Below are 15,721 nucleotides of genomic sequence, written 5' to 3' on the forward strand. Positions count from 1 at the left end.
GTACATGCTTAAGTTTACCAATCATGATTACACCGACTAGAAGAAAGAGACTACTTTTAGCATGTAAAGCTAAGGGTATGCAACAGTCTTTGCAGGTTCAGGGCTTTCAACTGTTATCTTCTTACGGTGGAAGCTTTACGTTGTTAATGTCTTTACATTATACATATGTCGAATGTCTAACATAACAAGACTTGGATCCCTTATTGATAACTCCTGGAGCTATGGCAATGCAAAGAAGAAATAAAATCATAATAAGCATATTACATGAGTCATAAATTCACAAGGTTGTGACAAAAAAAGATACAGTCAATTGAAAATTCCATATGCTTTATTTAATCTGTTCAAGAAGCTTAAAGAAAGATTCAGTGCAAAAACTAGTTTGAAGTATCAGAATTTAAAAATATACACACAGGAAATACATGTTTTGTCCAACAAAACTAAACCTTAGATAGTGCATAAATACATGTATTAAGTGAACTTGTCTCATTTCTTTATCAAAGATTCCCTGATTAAGCGAGAGATGAAGGAATTGGTTGTACTTAATGATTTAGTTCCCCTGTAATTAGTCACTGGATGCATCTACACCTGCAATTAACTGGAAGCAATAAGCTCTGGTGCTTATCACGGCAGAGTTTATTGCTCCTGAGTGCACCGTTTGCATGTGCGCCCAGGACCGCAGCACGTTAAGACAGGTTGGAGCAGCCCCAGGTGATAGAGGGCCCCAGGGGTCAGCCTGCCAGCCTGGGGCCGCTCCCCCAGCTCAGTGTGTTGTGGAGGGGCTGGCTGGGGTGCAAGTGTGCTTCAATGCAGGTCTAGTGGGCATGCCCCAGCCAGCCAGGGCAGTGTCTACACGTGTGCTGTAAAAAACTCCGCAGCAAGATAGTACTTGTATTTACCAGTACTACCTTTACCTTGCTGTGGAGCTAATTAGTTTATTCCAGCCTAATCGGGGCGCATGTGTAGACACGCACTATTTACTGTAGAGCTAATTAGTCTACCCCGCAGTAAGCTTCTCATGTAGACCCACTGAGTACTGTCAAACTATAGAAGGAACAAATCATATAGAAGCAAAAATCAGGCCCATGGTATCTATTAAATCACGTCTGTTTAAAACAGTAATGATTAAAAAGAAATCAATCCTTCTTCTCTGAATGTAGAAGGAAAATGCAAATGCAGGAACACACTGAAAAATTATCTGGATCACAGAATATCAACATACCCCTGCCAATGCCTTGATTTTCCCAATTTTACCTATTAGAATAGTCATACCTATGCAGCCTACATTCTTCCCCAAGTTATAAGAACTCAGACAAACTCATGTGTGCAAAGTGTATACTAAAGACTTATTATTTTTGTTAACATATGCATTCCATAAAACTTGGTTGCTGAGCAAGTAGGAATCTATTTAAAGTGCATCATATTTCCATGTGTGGCTTGTTTGCATAAAGTCACAGTCCCTGACTCCACTCAGTCATTCTGCAACCCCTCCTCCAGCCAGGCCAGGATTGTTCCTACATTATGTTTTTCAAGGTTTTCTTCGGTCTAATGGTATCCTTGTCAAGTGAAGGGGTTCATATAAACCACTGGCAGAGGGGAAAGCAGGTTTCTAAGAAGCAGAAGCAGTATGGCTGAATTAATACACAGAGCCAGCATCAGTTTTCAAAGTGAGTGCCAAACCTGAGCAGGTAGATTCAGTTTGGGGAGGGCTTGGGGAAATGAAATCCCCATAGTCCCACAGTCTAGAACCAGGAGAGGGGCTGCTGGTGAGTCTCTCTGCAGTTGCCTCTGCACCTAGTTAGGCTGGCATGCAGCTACAGCCTCTTTATGTCAGGTGTGTATGGTGTTGGGTCATGGTTTTTGTCTGATCACAGATCCAGCAAAGCCTCTCTTAGTCTGACCGGTAAGGTATTATTAATTATTATGATGGTGCCTATGCATAAGTTGACCTGTAGGGTATTATTATAGTGGTGCCTATGCATGGGGTCTCATTGTACAGTGTATTGGACAAGAGGAGCAGACAGAACCTGTCACCACAGACATAGGCACGTAAGCAGAACGAACAAGAGGAAGTTGACAAACATCATGTTTCTTCAATCTTTAGTTAGTGGGGCATAAGCTAAATGGAAAGCAAAATCTCAGAAAGGGACATTGAAGGCCAAGGTTTCTGGGGCCAAGCGCATGGTACAAGAGCGGAAAGTATGAAGTGAAACTGGCCTTCCCACCAGTCTGTGCAGGGTCACCAGGAAGACCCTTTACCCAGCATAGAAGGGATTTGCAGGTACCCTGAACCTCTGTGCTGCACCCAGTTTGCACACACACAGCACACATGCAGGTGGCTGTTTTGCGGGTAGGATGTCATCCTTGGGAAGCAAGTGCTACCTGTTTCCTATGGTCAAGTGTAGGAATCTCTGGACCTAAAAAACACTGCCCGAGCTAAAGGACCAGGCCTATTAACAGAGAGGCCAAAACAAACTCATGAGTTTCCAGATGGGATTTAACTCTTAGAGGGAAACGTAAGGAGCTACATTCCAATAGTGCAGGCTATACACTCTCTTCTCCCAAGGAAGCTGATCCCGAGAGTGGCAGCAACTTAAATACCTGCGAGTATTATTACATATGCACAGTGTATATTATAAACATAGGCACGTATATGTGTTCTCCATTTTGCATAGCTTTTAATGTACAATTCACAAGGCATCGTGCCCAATCTAAATGCAACAAAGAATAAGTTTATTTGCAGATGAATTGTTTTTGAACCTTGTTTATATATAATTTATAGACTAGTAATAGGCAATTTTTTAACACCGATTGTGCTATTAAAAATGCATATGCAAATAAAGTGCTGACTCCATCAAAGTACAGATAAATAAAAACCAGAGTAAAACTTTAGTCACTGGAGGAGAATTTAGATTGTGTGATACCCGTCTGAAAAGAGCCCTAAGTTTTAAGCTCACATGGGATTGCTGCAACTTTTTAGTTGATTTTTTTCATCTCCAAGTCACTTGTTTGCTCTGTTCTCATAGCACATAAAAATCTGTAACTTAGACCAGCAGCACCCTGCGCTTAGGTGCACCTTTCAGAATGAAAATTCATCAGTGCATGGTTGTGGGTCTTTTTGCCCTCAGATCAGAGCATTTTAAGCCTCCGCCCTCGCAGGCTGCTAAGCAAAACTCCTAATCACAAGTTCTTCTTAGGTAGATCTCATTAAGAACTCGGACTGTATCAAGGATCAAGCTGTCAAAAATGTCGTCACTTAGTCTCCTCTTCACAGTCAATTCATCATCGTCGTAGTAAATCCACTGAGATTCTTCTTTGTGGAGTTCCTGGATCTAAAATGTAACATAGACAGGAATGTTGTCTGCATCGAGCATAAGGGCTCAGTCCTGCCAAGTGTCTGAGCAGTTGGGTCTTTATTCAGCAGAGCACCAAATACATGCTTTACTTCAAGCATGAAGGTTGTTCTGTTGAAATGAATAGGAGAAATCACATGGTTCAAGCTAAATGCAGGCTTAAGTACTTGGTTGGCTGGGAGCCAGACACTCAGCACCTCATAGGAGCATGCTTATTTTATTTTGTTCAACTTTATAGGTGGAGTCAGCATAATTAATAATTTAAGCCCCCAAACTATGTTTTGATTACTGTCATTTCCTACTGACTTCAATCACTAGAGCATTCAAGCCCTTCAGACACTTGAGTTTCTTTAAAACCTTTGACATAACAGTAATGATAGTAATAATAATCAACTAGTATTAGTACTGCTCTTATAATAATAATACTAATAATAAGAGTGATAATAAATGTAAAGGCAGGGATATTATAACTTTTTATGAACCAGTAAGTTATTTTAAGTAAAGACAGCTTCATTGCAAGCATACAAGTCTTACTGATTTTCTTAACTCTAGTAAAAAAAAATCTCCCCCAGCAGTGTCTGCTTACCAGAATCAAGTCCACTCTGTCCCTTTTACAGTTTCCATACTTTGTCATATTAAGGAGTTTCCTCTTCATCTCCAAGTCATTCTTCTCAAAGTTCATTATCTTTATAATTTCTCCCTGAATAATAGACTTGAAAAATAAGAGAGACTGATCTGTATTTCTCTGCATCATGGATCTGCCACTATGAAAGGTGCAAGTGCGAGATGTGGGTTCCAGAACTGAAGTCCAGATCTGAATATGGAAACGTCAGGAGTTTTACATGGGACGGGATGAATTCTGAGTTTTGCTTCAAGATTATAAACAGTAAATACTGCATTTTTAAAACCTGATGTTTTGGAAGCTGACAAGGAGATTTGGAGGCCCAAACTGTATTCCTTTTAACATAAAAGCATCTCCAGGCTGTAGCACATGTGTCTGCAGGTTAATTATTCATAATTGCAAAGTTCAGAATGCTACGTGCTGTTGGAAATTTTTATGTTAACTAATCAATCTCACCCCATTTTCATGCATCTGTTATAGAATGACCATCCCCTTTTATCACCACCTGAGTTGCACCATAATTGCCCTAGCTGCTGCATGTTTCTTAACCATTTTACCCATTGCACAGGCAGATCTATATGGACTTTCATACACTTTAACTTGCCAGGATATACACCTTGACTTCATTGACATCTGGCTTCCTCTGAAGACGTCTGGAGCAACGAGAACCCAGGTTTTCTTTGAGCCACGGACAAGTGTTTGAATTCCCCATTACTGCATATTCTTCTTGCAACAGCTCCCGAGTCAAGTCAAATATAATCTGCAACAATGAGGAAACGCAACAAAATTAATGGAATCTCACCTTGATACTTTTTCAAAAGTCGTTTTAGAGCTGGTGAAATGGGGTGGAGTAACAGCCAGGGAAGTTCGGGTCCTAGCACAAGGTTTCCCCACACTGTTCACATTTCTATATAGTACCTGTGATTATGCTCCTCTCTAGTGGCCATAGCCTAAGAGCATGAGACTCCAAACACTGGCCACTTTCAGGATCTGCTGTGGTTGCACAAATGCTTTATGTACTGATGCTATTCCTCAATAATGAACAAGGAGTGAAAAGCGATGCTGGTTTTGCATGCACCAGCTTTCCCAGTTAGTGTCTACTGGGGCAGTTGGTGCATATTAACAGCATGGCTGCATCAAAACACTGTATATCCTCAGTATACTTTATTTCACAGTAGCTTAGTAGAAACAATCTGGTCACATTTTTTCTATATTCATTTTGAACATCCCTTTATCGAAGTCAGTATATTTTAAATCAACTTAAATTACATGTGTAACTTTAAAAAAGACAATGGGGAAAGAAAAAGAAAGAGAACAGCAGGTAACCCTTTTAAAATACCCGATTATATATCCTTTTGCTTTCTGCTTCCAAATCATCATCTGAGATGTCATGATCTTTAAAAGCCTTTGGCACATTGATCCTCTTGCAGTTTGTATATATGTTTTCAAGAGTCCATAATTCCTCTACAGCACGTGCCGAATGTATCTTAACATAGGACCTGTTATGTGGGACCAGCAGAGGAACCTCCACTGTCTTCTTCCAAGGAGCAGAATGCCACTGATCTAACCCATACAGGTTTTGTCTCTGAAGTTTTAGCTCCTGGGTAGGTTGGACAGAAATGAGCTGATCCAAGCCTTCAGCACTTCCAAAATCACCAGCATCAGGGATTTTTATAAGGAACTTGAGTGAAAAAAAAGAAGAAAAGCTGCATTACACTCCCATGCATCTCCTTCAGAGGTACTGGATTTACACATATTTAGAGAGAGACATTTCAAGATGCCACATACCAGTTAGAAACCAGATTCATGTATAAGTGGCCCTCAAAGAGAATCAGGTTAATATGCCCCCAATACATTAAGTTTTACTGCTCTTCAGTTGAGCTACTTCAAGCAATCAAATTTCAGTCCTGTGAGATAATTTAAGATTTTAGAAGCTTTTGTTCTGAATTGGAAGAAAAAGCCAATACAACTCTTCCTCTCTTTTTTTTTTTTTCAGGATTCAAACCCCAAGTTATTTAGTTTTGAAAAACACCCAAAATGTGGCGTTTCTGAACTGAAACATGTTATCCAGAATTCACAGAGGTTAGGGGTTGGACGAGGACCCCTTGAAATCATCAGGTTCAGCCCTGGCTGCCGCCTCCTCTCCCACCTGGTAGCTGCAGATCTGGAGAACCTGGAAGCCCTCGCACCTGCTGAATGAGCCTGATTTGAATCTTTTTAGCGTGCCGATTGCCCAGCAACAGCAGTGGTGGAAACGACCTTGTCAAAATAAATGAGAATCATAAATTGAGGTGCCTGGCTGAGCAAGGACTCCCAGCTGGGCTGAACAAGAGATAGGATCCTGGAAGTACTAGCTCTGTGGTAGCTAGCCTACTGGATTGCTGATGGGCTGAAAGCAGGAGCTCCCACAACTCCCCAGCCTCCAGGCCAGACCAAAAATCAATCGGTGGGATTTGCAACTTGGCTGCCGTCTGCCTGGAGGGCTCTAGAGCAGGGGTAGGCAATTATTTCGGGCACAGGGCCGCTTACTGAGTTTTGCCAAGTCATTGAGGGCTGCATGACAGGCAGCCTAAAGCAGATTAATATTAATTTTAAAATTTTTTAGGGGCCCTGTGGGCTGGATAGAATGGCCTGGTGCACTGTATGTGGCCCACGGCCTGCATTTTGCCCACCCCTGCTTTAGACTCTATAGCTCACCATGCAGGCAAGCTGGGTGGAAGCTATGTGCTCGGGTTCCATTTATTCAAAAATCAGCTGTTTTCCTAACCCTGACAAAAAGGTTTTGGATGAAGTACTCACGACCAGCTTTGCTCTCAGCTCCATGAACATCCCCTGCACACATACGCCTGGGAAACTGAAGGTGCAGTCTTCATAGGCTAGAGAGTTATTCTGGGTTGGATTAGGGTAAGGATAATGCATGCTAGAATGGCAGCAAGTGTGTCCCCAACTTTTAGTTCCCACTCTGGATTATCCTCACACAGACAGAGCTATCTTTCAGAGATATGGAATAAAGACAGGAACATAACTCCTTTGCATAGTCCCAAAAGGTATTTTGGTGTTCAAACGATATTTCTCTTGACATTGCAGAACTCGTTGATGATAAAAAGCCATTGGACCAACACTCTTATCCCCCTGCATGGGCCCAAATGGAGGTTCAAGTCTTCAGTAGATACAGCCATAGTTTCTTGACTTCATATACTTACTGGCAATGTGGCCTGAGCGGTCTCAGCAGATCCATGACATAGCTCATCTGCTTTTCCTCCTTGTTTCCTTTTAATCTTCCTATATTCTTTCAGTGCATCATCTACAAATTTAGTCATAATTTTTTCTACTATGGTTTGTGCTGTGTGAGGGCTGAGAGTGTTAAGCATATCAAAGTTGCACAATAAGATATCAGAAACTGCAGCTGATTGTTCAGATAAGCTATCAATGTGATTCTTCTTAAAAAGCAACCTTTTCCCACTGTCTACTTTTTCAAAGCCATCTTTTCTCATTTTTCTTTCACAGACACTTTTATATTTGTGTTCACCTGTTGCAGAGAATGCAATTAAAGTGTCAAGCAGAAGTTCTGTAGTGAGTTCACTAGAGATATCATCAGCCAGTTTATTTTTCTCTTGATCCTGCAGTAAGCAGCTAATATTTCTGCTGATGCCAACTTGCCCCGTGAGGCTGTCCTTATTTCTCACTGGAAGCACATCTGCAAAGGTCCGTTTTATTTCCATTTGTTCTGTTGTTTTCTTATCAGATTCAAAACCTGCTGAACAAGTTTGAAGGGTGAATTCACTGTGCTTCCAGCTAAGAGACTCATGATTTATTACTGATGAGGAGGACATCTGTGATCTGGACTTGTTTTCTTTTGATGCTGGACCTTCTGTACTGCAAACATCTTTCGATTCCTCTTCCATATATCCTGTCCTCTTTTGGTCATTGTCTGCAGAATGGCTGGCCCCTTTGGATGGAGCATCACCATCAGAGAATGAATCTTCATCCCCAGTGTAATCACAACTACATTCACTGTCTTCCAAGAGATGTGAAATTTGGTCAGGTCTGACAAATACACCACAATCTTTAGCGCATACAAAATATTTCACCCCTCTGTAAGTTCCATCGTGGTCGCCTTCAGGTTTGTCAAGTGCCACGCCAGCCCAATAACCTTTATCAAAGTTGGTATATCCTTTGAACATCAAAGTGCCTGGCTGGGCATACTTTACTAATACTCTGTTTCCAACTTCAAATGATAATAATGGGTCATTGGCCTCCTCTTGAGCTGTGGATAGTGTTAAGAAAGGTTTGCTTGGCTTCTTTAAGCATTCAGTGCTTTTATTGACTTGACTTGACAAAATAGGATTGGATACCAATGATAAACCCAACTGCTGCAGCACGCTCTCGTTTTCTCCTCCTGCCTGTTCCAATAAGTCCTCCCTTCTATCTGAAGTATTTTCTTTACCCCAAGAAAGTCCTAAGCATTTTCCATCCTGAACTGAAACTTCACCACCTAACTCTGGAGAGGGTAGGCGCACTTCTTCATCAGGCAGTGAGCATAACTGATCCTGTATTACTGACACATCTGCATCTGTATTATCTCTAGTCTCTGAGAGTAGCAGCTGTTCTGGTGGGGAAGGGAAGTCTTCTGTGCTGATGCTAACACTGTCACTTTTTATCCCACCCACATCTATGGGAGGTGTGGGTAAATCGCGACTCTGAAATGAGAAATCCTTTTTATTGGATGATGGCAAGTCAATACTTCCATAGGACAGCACTTCATCAACCGGAGAGAGGATTTCTGACAGGGTGTCTTCATCAACTGGAGGCAGAACCTCATCATCACTGACAAATGTCACATCATCTTTGCACTCAGAACGACAGCGCGTAGCTCGAGATGACTGCTGTTTGGAGGAGACGGAAGACAGCGTGGGTTTGGGGGTCTGACTTCCTGTTGCTGGGCTTTTCTGATTTTCCACACTCGCTCTTTGCAATGTTTCAGCATCAGACAACCTGACTGCAGCTTCCACAGGGACCCCTTCAGCACGGGTGCGCGGAGATGCAGTTTCAGTTGGGTTGCCGGATACAGGTCGGTCACCTAAAAGTCCTGCATCAATAGCTTCACCTTCCAAACCTGCCAAGTCTCTGGAGACTACAGGGGATGCTATAGGAAGTGAGGACCTTTCATCATCTGTCATTGATTTTTTAGGTGGAAGTGATACCCTCTTACCAACAGCAACCTCGCTGAGATGCTTCGAGGAACCTACTTCGTGGCACCTTAAGAGCTCCATCTTACTCTGATCAACAGATAAATCATCGTCTCTGCCATCTTTTTCCACTTGGATGGTTGTGGAGCTGGAGCCCTGCAGTCCAAAGCTCTTCCTTGCCCCCCAAACGGCATTGCTGTGCAACAAGGAGTTAAATGAATCTCTGTCCTGCTCAGATTTTCCTGGAGTGGAGACCCTGTTTAAATTGCAGTTTTCGGAGTAGGATGATGGAGTTGAAGTGTCCATATGTGGTCTGCATCTCCGAATGGCAAGGTCATCAGACCAGAGGGGAAATGGCTCTTCTGTCTGTGAGATGCTTGGCTGTGAATTTCCATTGCTCAAGGGGGTGTCGGGATGTGATTTGTGAATATGGTCACATCCTGGAACAACTCCAAGATATTTCCCAGAGCCATGAAAAAGCAGCAAAGTCTCATCAGGGAGCACTTGTTCATCACATTTGTCATCGGTTAATAATTCATTTCCGTCACCTAGCACTGCGCGCATCTTGGTTGAAGGGTTGGAAAACACGTCAACATCCTTGTCGTCTTGCATGGCAAACTCCTCAGGGATGCTGACATCGGTGTCCTGTCCATCCTCAGCTCCCAACTCGGATGCTGAAGCAAAGCTTTCAGAGATGTCGATCCGAACAGCAGATACTTTCTGAAACTCCGGGAGGGAATGGCAGGATTTGTTACTCTTGCCACTTTGAGATGAGTCCTGTGATTTAGTGGATGAGGCAGCAGAGCCTAGTCTCTCTGAACACGATTTCAATCCCTTCCCTTCGCCGAGGAGATTATGAGGACTGTCACAGAAAGGCTCGGCCCACCCCTCCCCTTCACTGGCAGGAGTTTCCTCATGTGCTGCAAACACATCCTTTTTTTCTTCTTTGATGACTGGAACATCTGCAAAAATCAGCAAGTCATGAACATAATTTAGCTTGATTTTATCCCCTGGTAATTAACTCTTTAGATCCTGCAGTCCTTAAATCCCAGGGCTTTTGCTTTCTTATTTAATTTGATTATGCTGTGAAGACACAACTGCTGGAAACTTTTCTTTTCTTTTTCAAGCTAATGTTTGCAATAATCATCTGTAAGCTAGAAAGCAAGGCTGCTCAACCTCCTGGTACCATCCTCTTCAAGTCTCATAAAAAGCGTACAGTACTTTCCTACTTACGCAACACCTCTGGGTCTTGACCATAGTTTCATTCCAAAGTCACCCGCATGAACTGGGCAGTTGGAGGAAGAACTAGTTCAATTTTATTTTTTGCAAATTTTGATATTATCTCAAAGCAAGCAAGTAAAATAATCACCAGTTTAAGTAAATCAGAAGGGTTTAAATCCAGAAATCTTCAGCATAAAACACAGACCTCTTATTTGAGCTAATGGAGGAACGTAATTGTCTGCTAGGAGTAGAAACCTATTATCCTCTTAGTGGACTGGCCACAAAAAAAGACGTGACTCAGATGGCAAGCAGGCTACACAAACTAAAAAGCTTTGTTGCTCAAATCATTTACCTTGTACAGTGTGACACCTGCAATATGCAGAGAATGGGGCTATAACAGGAAGTATAAGGCTCTGTTTTCTTTGTTAGCAGCTCCATTTTAAGTAACACAAGAGAGTACAAAGTTCTTCTGAGAGGTTTAGTCTGGTGTTTTGACTAGGCCAGCAAAGATTTTTTTTTGTTGCTCTGAGTAGCAGCTAGCAGAATACAATTTACACACACGTCTGTCTGTGTGTGCACGTGCACATGTGTGTGCACTAGTACTGGGCATGATTTTTAAGGAAAGAACATGTGCACTAACACCCCAGATTATGAAACATTGTTCTGTCCTCATTTGTATCCTGAGCAAGGGGCTTGACTTGCAATGGAGCCAGTATTACCTTAATCAATAGCAAAACTCTACTGATATTTTATTTATTTATTTATATATATATATATATATATATATATATGACTAGCCACATGTTCAGAAGTTAGGCATATTCTTGAGAACATTGTTGAACTGCAGCCCATAGCAGGCCTGTCATTGGGATCCCTGTTCTCAAAGATCAGTGATTACTGCATTATTGTATAGAGCCTCCCCGCAGCTGGTACCTGGCTGGATTTTATGCAATAAAGGTCTTTCATTAGTACAAATGCTGCAAATGAGAACAGTTGCCACCACATACGAATATTTGCAATGCAGAGACCGTGTGTTCCCAGAGCTATATAAATGATGGAGCTGGTACATATATAAAAAGCCGGTTTCACTTGTTACAAGTTGTATTGGGGACCAGAAATATGAACTGAAGATAAAACTGGAAACAAAAATAACTCCAGCATGTCCTGTTGAAGTCTATCTTCAACTGATCTATGTTCTTTTAAAATGAAGACCCTTAAATTATTTCAAAAGATACCTCAAAAGCAAGTAAATTGTTAATGACGCAATCAGAATAAGTTATGATTTTGTTCCGAGGAAGGAGCATAATCATATCTCATAATAAACCTTAGACGGATCTCCAACATCTTGCCTGAAGGTGATTTATACATTAGGTATAGTGAGCAAGACACTTGGGTAATAAATGAGAAGACTGTCTCTCTTTCTGTCTGTATTAAAGTTTGATTGAAGCGGTTGAAACAGATTGGACATAATAGCATTAAATATGATTTACCTGTTTCTTGAAGAGAATTTTCTACTTGAGCAAGGCATAAGTTACACAAAGTGGAAAGCATCCCCAAACCTTTCATTGTAAACTCACTGTCGTGTGAATTAATAGCGTTATTGTCTTTAGGGTCAAGTCCTGCATTTGAAATATGCTCCTTTTCCTCCGGATTGGATTCCTAGAATATAAACGTTCAAGAGGCAGTGTCAGTAATTTAAAGGAGAGGGAGAAAAAGACATGTTGCAGTTGGTAGCCTGGGCAAGGACAGTTAACATCCAGGCAGTGATCTGGCGCGCAGCGTCTCACAGAGCGCCTTTACCCAGAGGCGCAGAATTATTGACAGGGCCACGGTGCATTAGACAGACACAGGATTTCAAAGAGGGTTGTTCTTACGAGAAACTCATAGCGTTTGTCTCCTTCTGGCCCAGGAATGAGTGTTGCTTTATCCATTTCAGCTGAATCTCCATCTTCCAGATGTAAGAGAACCTGACTCCTGTCACCTGGCTCTGAAAGACATGAAGTTTATTGGCTTACAGTGCTGTATTTGCATGCATGAATAAGCAAATGTACGCTTTAAGCATGTGTGTTGCTCAATGCAAGTTCTATTTCCCATACAAGTAAGTTTTTTCTTTTATTGTTTTTCTCATTTTGCCCCAAGTTTTCCTTGACTCAGCAGACACCACAAAACAAAACAGAGCTACCATAGTTTTCTTCTTCACCTAGATAACACACAGCTATTTTTCCTACTAACCATTTTGTTAAATGTGCTGGAACAGCACTCACCAAGCTAATTCCCTCCTTTCAGGGGTTCAGACAAGACCCTCTCTCAGTGTTCACCCGGAAATGGAGCACAAAAGCCGTGTAACCCAAACTGTATTTCAACAGTACTATTTGTGTCACGTCCAGAAAAGTACCCATGCAAATCTTTGCTGTTATCTGAAGGAGCCCTTGTGACGGTGTGTGCAAACATACTGATCACACTTTCACGGAGGAGACGGCGTGGAACTCCGAGCTGGATGATGATTTATACCAATATTTAGATGCAGCTTTGTCAACATCGTATGCTTTCATTGTCTATTGTTTAAACAATCAAAGGGCAAGGCAGATTTGGGGCAAAGATTTCCCAAGGGAAGTACACTTGCAAAGGATATGGAGAGAGATATATCTCTCTCCATATCCTTTGCAAGTGTACCCAGCCAAGTTATATAAAACCTGTTGTTCATTTTCAGGGAATGCTGACCCCCATGCAGCAGGCAGAAAAAACACCCTACATCCCCCACAAATCCTGTGTAAGCCCCACTGATTTACACTTCACGGGTGCATTCCTAAGGCCAGTGAAAACTTTTCTGTTGACTGCACTGTGGTCTGGATTTCATCAGCTGAATGCAACGCAAAGGGCCTGCAAGAGGTGGGAGGCACTAGGAAAGAACAACATCTTTTAACAGAGTTTCTGGACAGCCTTCTCGACTGTCCGCCCTCCCAGCATTACAGACCTATATTCTGTGTCCAGTAATCAGCCAGCCGGCGTGGAAAAATGCATCGCCCCTCTCCTGATGGCAGCGTGGATACCCGCCGGCATTCTGTACGTTCCTGTGCTGGAGTTTTATAGCTTGCAAGGCACCTGGCTGGGCTGTTTCTTGCCCTTGGAAGCAGAGCACCAGATGATCGTCCCAGCCAAATGATTCTGTTTTATGGAAGTGACACCACACTGCAGTGGGTGAAGTTTCCTGCCTACCCTGCATAGAAACCCATTATAGAAACTTGACCTGGTGTGAATTAACATGGCAAGGTCTCCCAGGGAAGAGAAAACCTAACGCACAGAGTCCAGTGGAAATGTTTTATATTAGCACAAATATGAGGCCCCTTTAAAAAAAAAAAGATAATTTCAGCTGCTATAGAGAGGGGCTGAACTTTCAGCTTTTCACCTGCTTGCTACTTATGATCTGACTGACCATGAACTTGCAAAGTGATTTATTTGGGTGGTTCAGGCACTCGGGACTTTTAATTGAATACCTGCATCTTTAAGGTCTTCATCCATTAAGACTGGGCCTATGGTTTGATTCACTGCATCGCATGATTTCTTAACTCCTTTTCCAGGCACCTTGGGATCTGCACCAAATGTCCGTTCCCACCTCTGGGGCTCCTCAGCTTGACTCCTGTAGCCTAGTGAAGTTCTCTCTCTCTCAATATGGTGGCTATAAAATTAGACAAGCAATTAATGATTTGAGGTGGTGTTTCTGTTTGCCAAGTAATCACAACTAACCCAGGGAAGTCAATAAAGGTATGAATCAGAGGCTGCTGGAAGTCTTTCTTAGGGGCTGGAGAGTGCTCAAGCATGCATGTTTGCAAAGCTGCAAAACTGTGAAGTAAGAAAAGTTTTCCTTGTGGTTCATTAATTTTTTTCCACTCTGAAGATAGGCGGCAAGGATGGGTTTTTGCTTTGTCTCCTATGGTACTGCTGGGCTTCACGGTGTTGAAATGCCTGAGCCAACACCTGTAGATACAGCAGGAGACTAGACAAATTGACAGCATCCATGAAAGGAAACTAGAAGGCTGAATTTCCAGCTCAGATGCTGGCATGCTGCTCTTAGTCTGCAACAATTTCAGCAGATATTTAGATTTTTTCACATGCAATAAAATATCATCTACAAATCTGGGGCCTCTTCACATGCTGGACCCCATGGCTGGTTTCAGCTGAACACTGAGAAATACTTCTCATAACTACTCCAAAGGCATGAGGCCCTACCACTGAAATGAAAGTTTTTCCAGCAGCGTTGACTCTATGCTACACAGCTGAGCAGAGCAAGCCGATTCAATCCAGCCCACAGCACTGATTCGCATTAGTCGTACGTTGTAGTGGGGGGGGAAAAAAAAATCAAAGCACCTGCAATACCGTTATCCAACAAGGCAAAACAAACAATATCTTTGCTTCTAAGAGTTAATCCACCATCGTAGGGCTTCAGGAAAATATTTAGTTTAAACAAAATAGTTTCAAGCAAGCATAGAATCACCAAGGCTTTAAAAAAAATACATTCATTTGCTAGCGTTACTCGTTTCATAATATTTTATGCTTAAATAATAATGTTTTCATTAATTTTAAACTATTTCGTTTTGTAATCACGATCAACCCCCTAAAGCACGGTGTTCGAGTCATTAAAGCTTAGTGGTATGCTTCTGTAGGTAAATTAAGAAAATTAGTCATCATTAGGAACACATTTAGATTTGCATAAATGTAAAGTATCTGCTGCTCTACTTAAGAATATGTGTAGCTTCTGCTCTAAATCCCATGCAAGTCAACAAGAGTCTTTCCATCAACTGCAACAAGCTTTGGATGAGGCTCAAAGTCTTCTGGGGAATGCTACAAGGATGGTCCAGGATTTCCCCGGCCAGTAACGTTTTCCATTTAAACTGGGGTGCCCCTGCTGGATACGAACGCAGGGATGGCTTGAAGGAAAGCTTGTATTCTTTGTGAATGAACAAAGCTTGCCAGGCTTTTGCAACTGCCTAGCACGCATGCACGCCCAGACAGGACTGCAAGGCTGGAAGCAGCAAGATTATGCAGTCAAACACTGCAGGCTCCTCTCTGGAAGGAGTGAAACGCAGCATCCAGGTCAGAGCCAAATAGCCCAAAAGCAGCAGTAACCTCAGAGTGTTGCTGTCTGCTCGTCACAGTAATAATGCCTTATTGCTTTTTTTTAAGTGTTGCTCAAGCGGTCTCCCCCGCTGCACCCCGGAGCCCACTGCTTTCAATACTTGTTCCTAATCAGTATAAAATATGAACATACCTGCACTGGTGAACAGAGCGCACAGTTACCACTCTGCGCTCTCACATGGGAGCCACATCTCTGCACAAGAATG

General features: G+C 42.2%; 1 protein-coding gene across 1 annotated transcript in view; it reads right to left on the minus strand.

Annotated features, from left to right (window-relative positions):
- Window positions 1–286: 286 nt before the first annotated feature.
- Window positions 287–15,721, minus strand: part of CCDC187 (coiled-coil domain containing 187) — a 52,535-nt gene continuing 37,100 nt past the window's right edge. The window contains exons 24-31 of the mRNA XM_090022020.1: window positions 13,877–14,058; window positions 12,257–12,369; window positions 11,873–12,041; window positions 7,176–10,123; window positions 5,312–5,653; window positions 4,589–4,732; window positions 3,937–4,062; window positions 287–3,329 (exon numbers count right to left, since the gene is read on the minus strand). Of these exons, the coding sequence (XP_089878146.1) occupies window positions 3,174–3,329; window positions 3,937–4,062; window positions 4,589–4,732; window positions 5,312–5,653; window positions 7,176–10,123; window positions 11,873–12,041; window positions 12,257–12,369; window positions 13,877–14,058 (4,180 nt within the window). The 3' untranslated portion in view covers window positions 287–3,173. The remainder of the gene's footprint in view (window positions 3,330–3,936; window positions 4,063–4,588; window positions 4,733–5,311; window positions 5,654–7,175; window positions 10,124–11,872; window positions 12,042–12,256; window positions 12,370–13,876; window positions 14,059–15,721) is intronic.

The sequence above is a fragment of the Crocodylus siamensis genome, chromosome 11 (genome assembly GCF_052110815.1).
Source record: "Crocodylus siamensis isolate JL-2025a chromosome 11, ASM5211081v1, whole genome shotgun sequence".
NCBI classification, from domain to species: domain Eukaryota; kingdom Metazoa; phylum Chordata; order Crocodylia; family Crocodylidae; genus Crocodylus; species Crocodylus siamensis.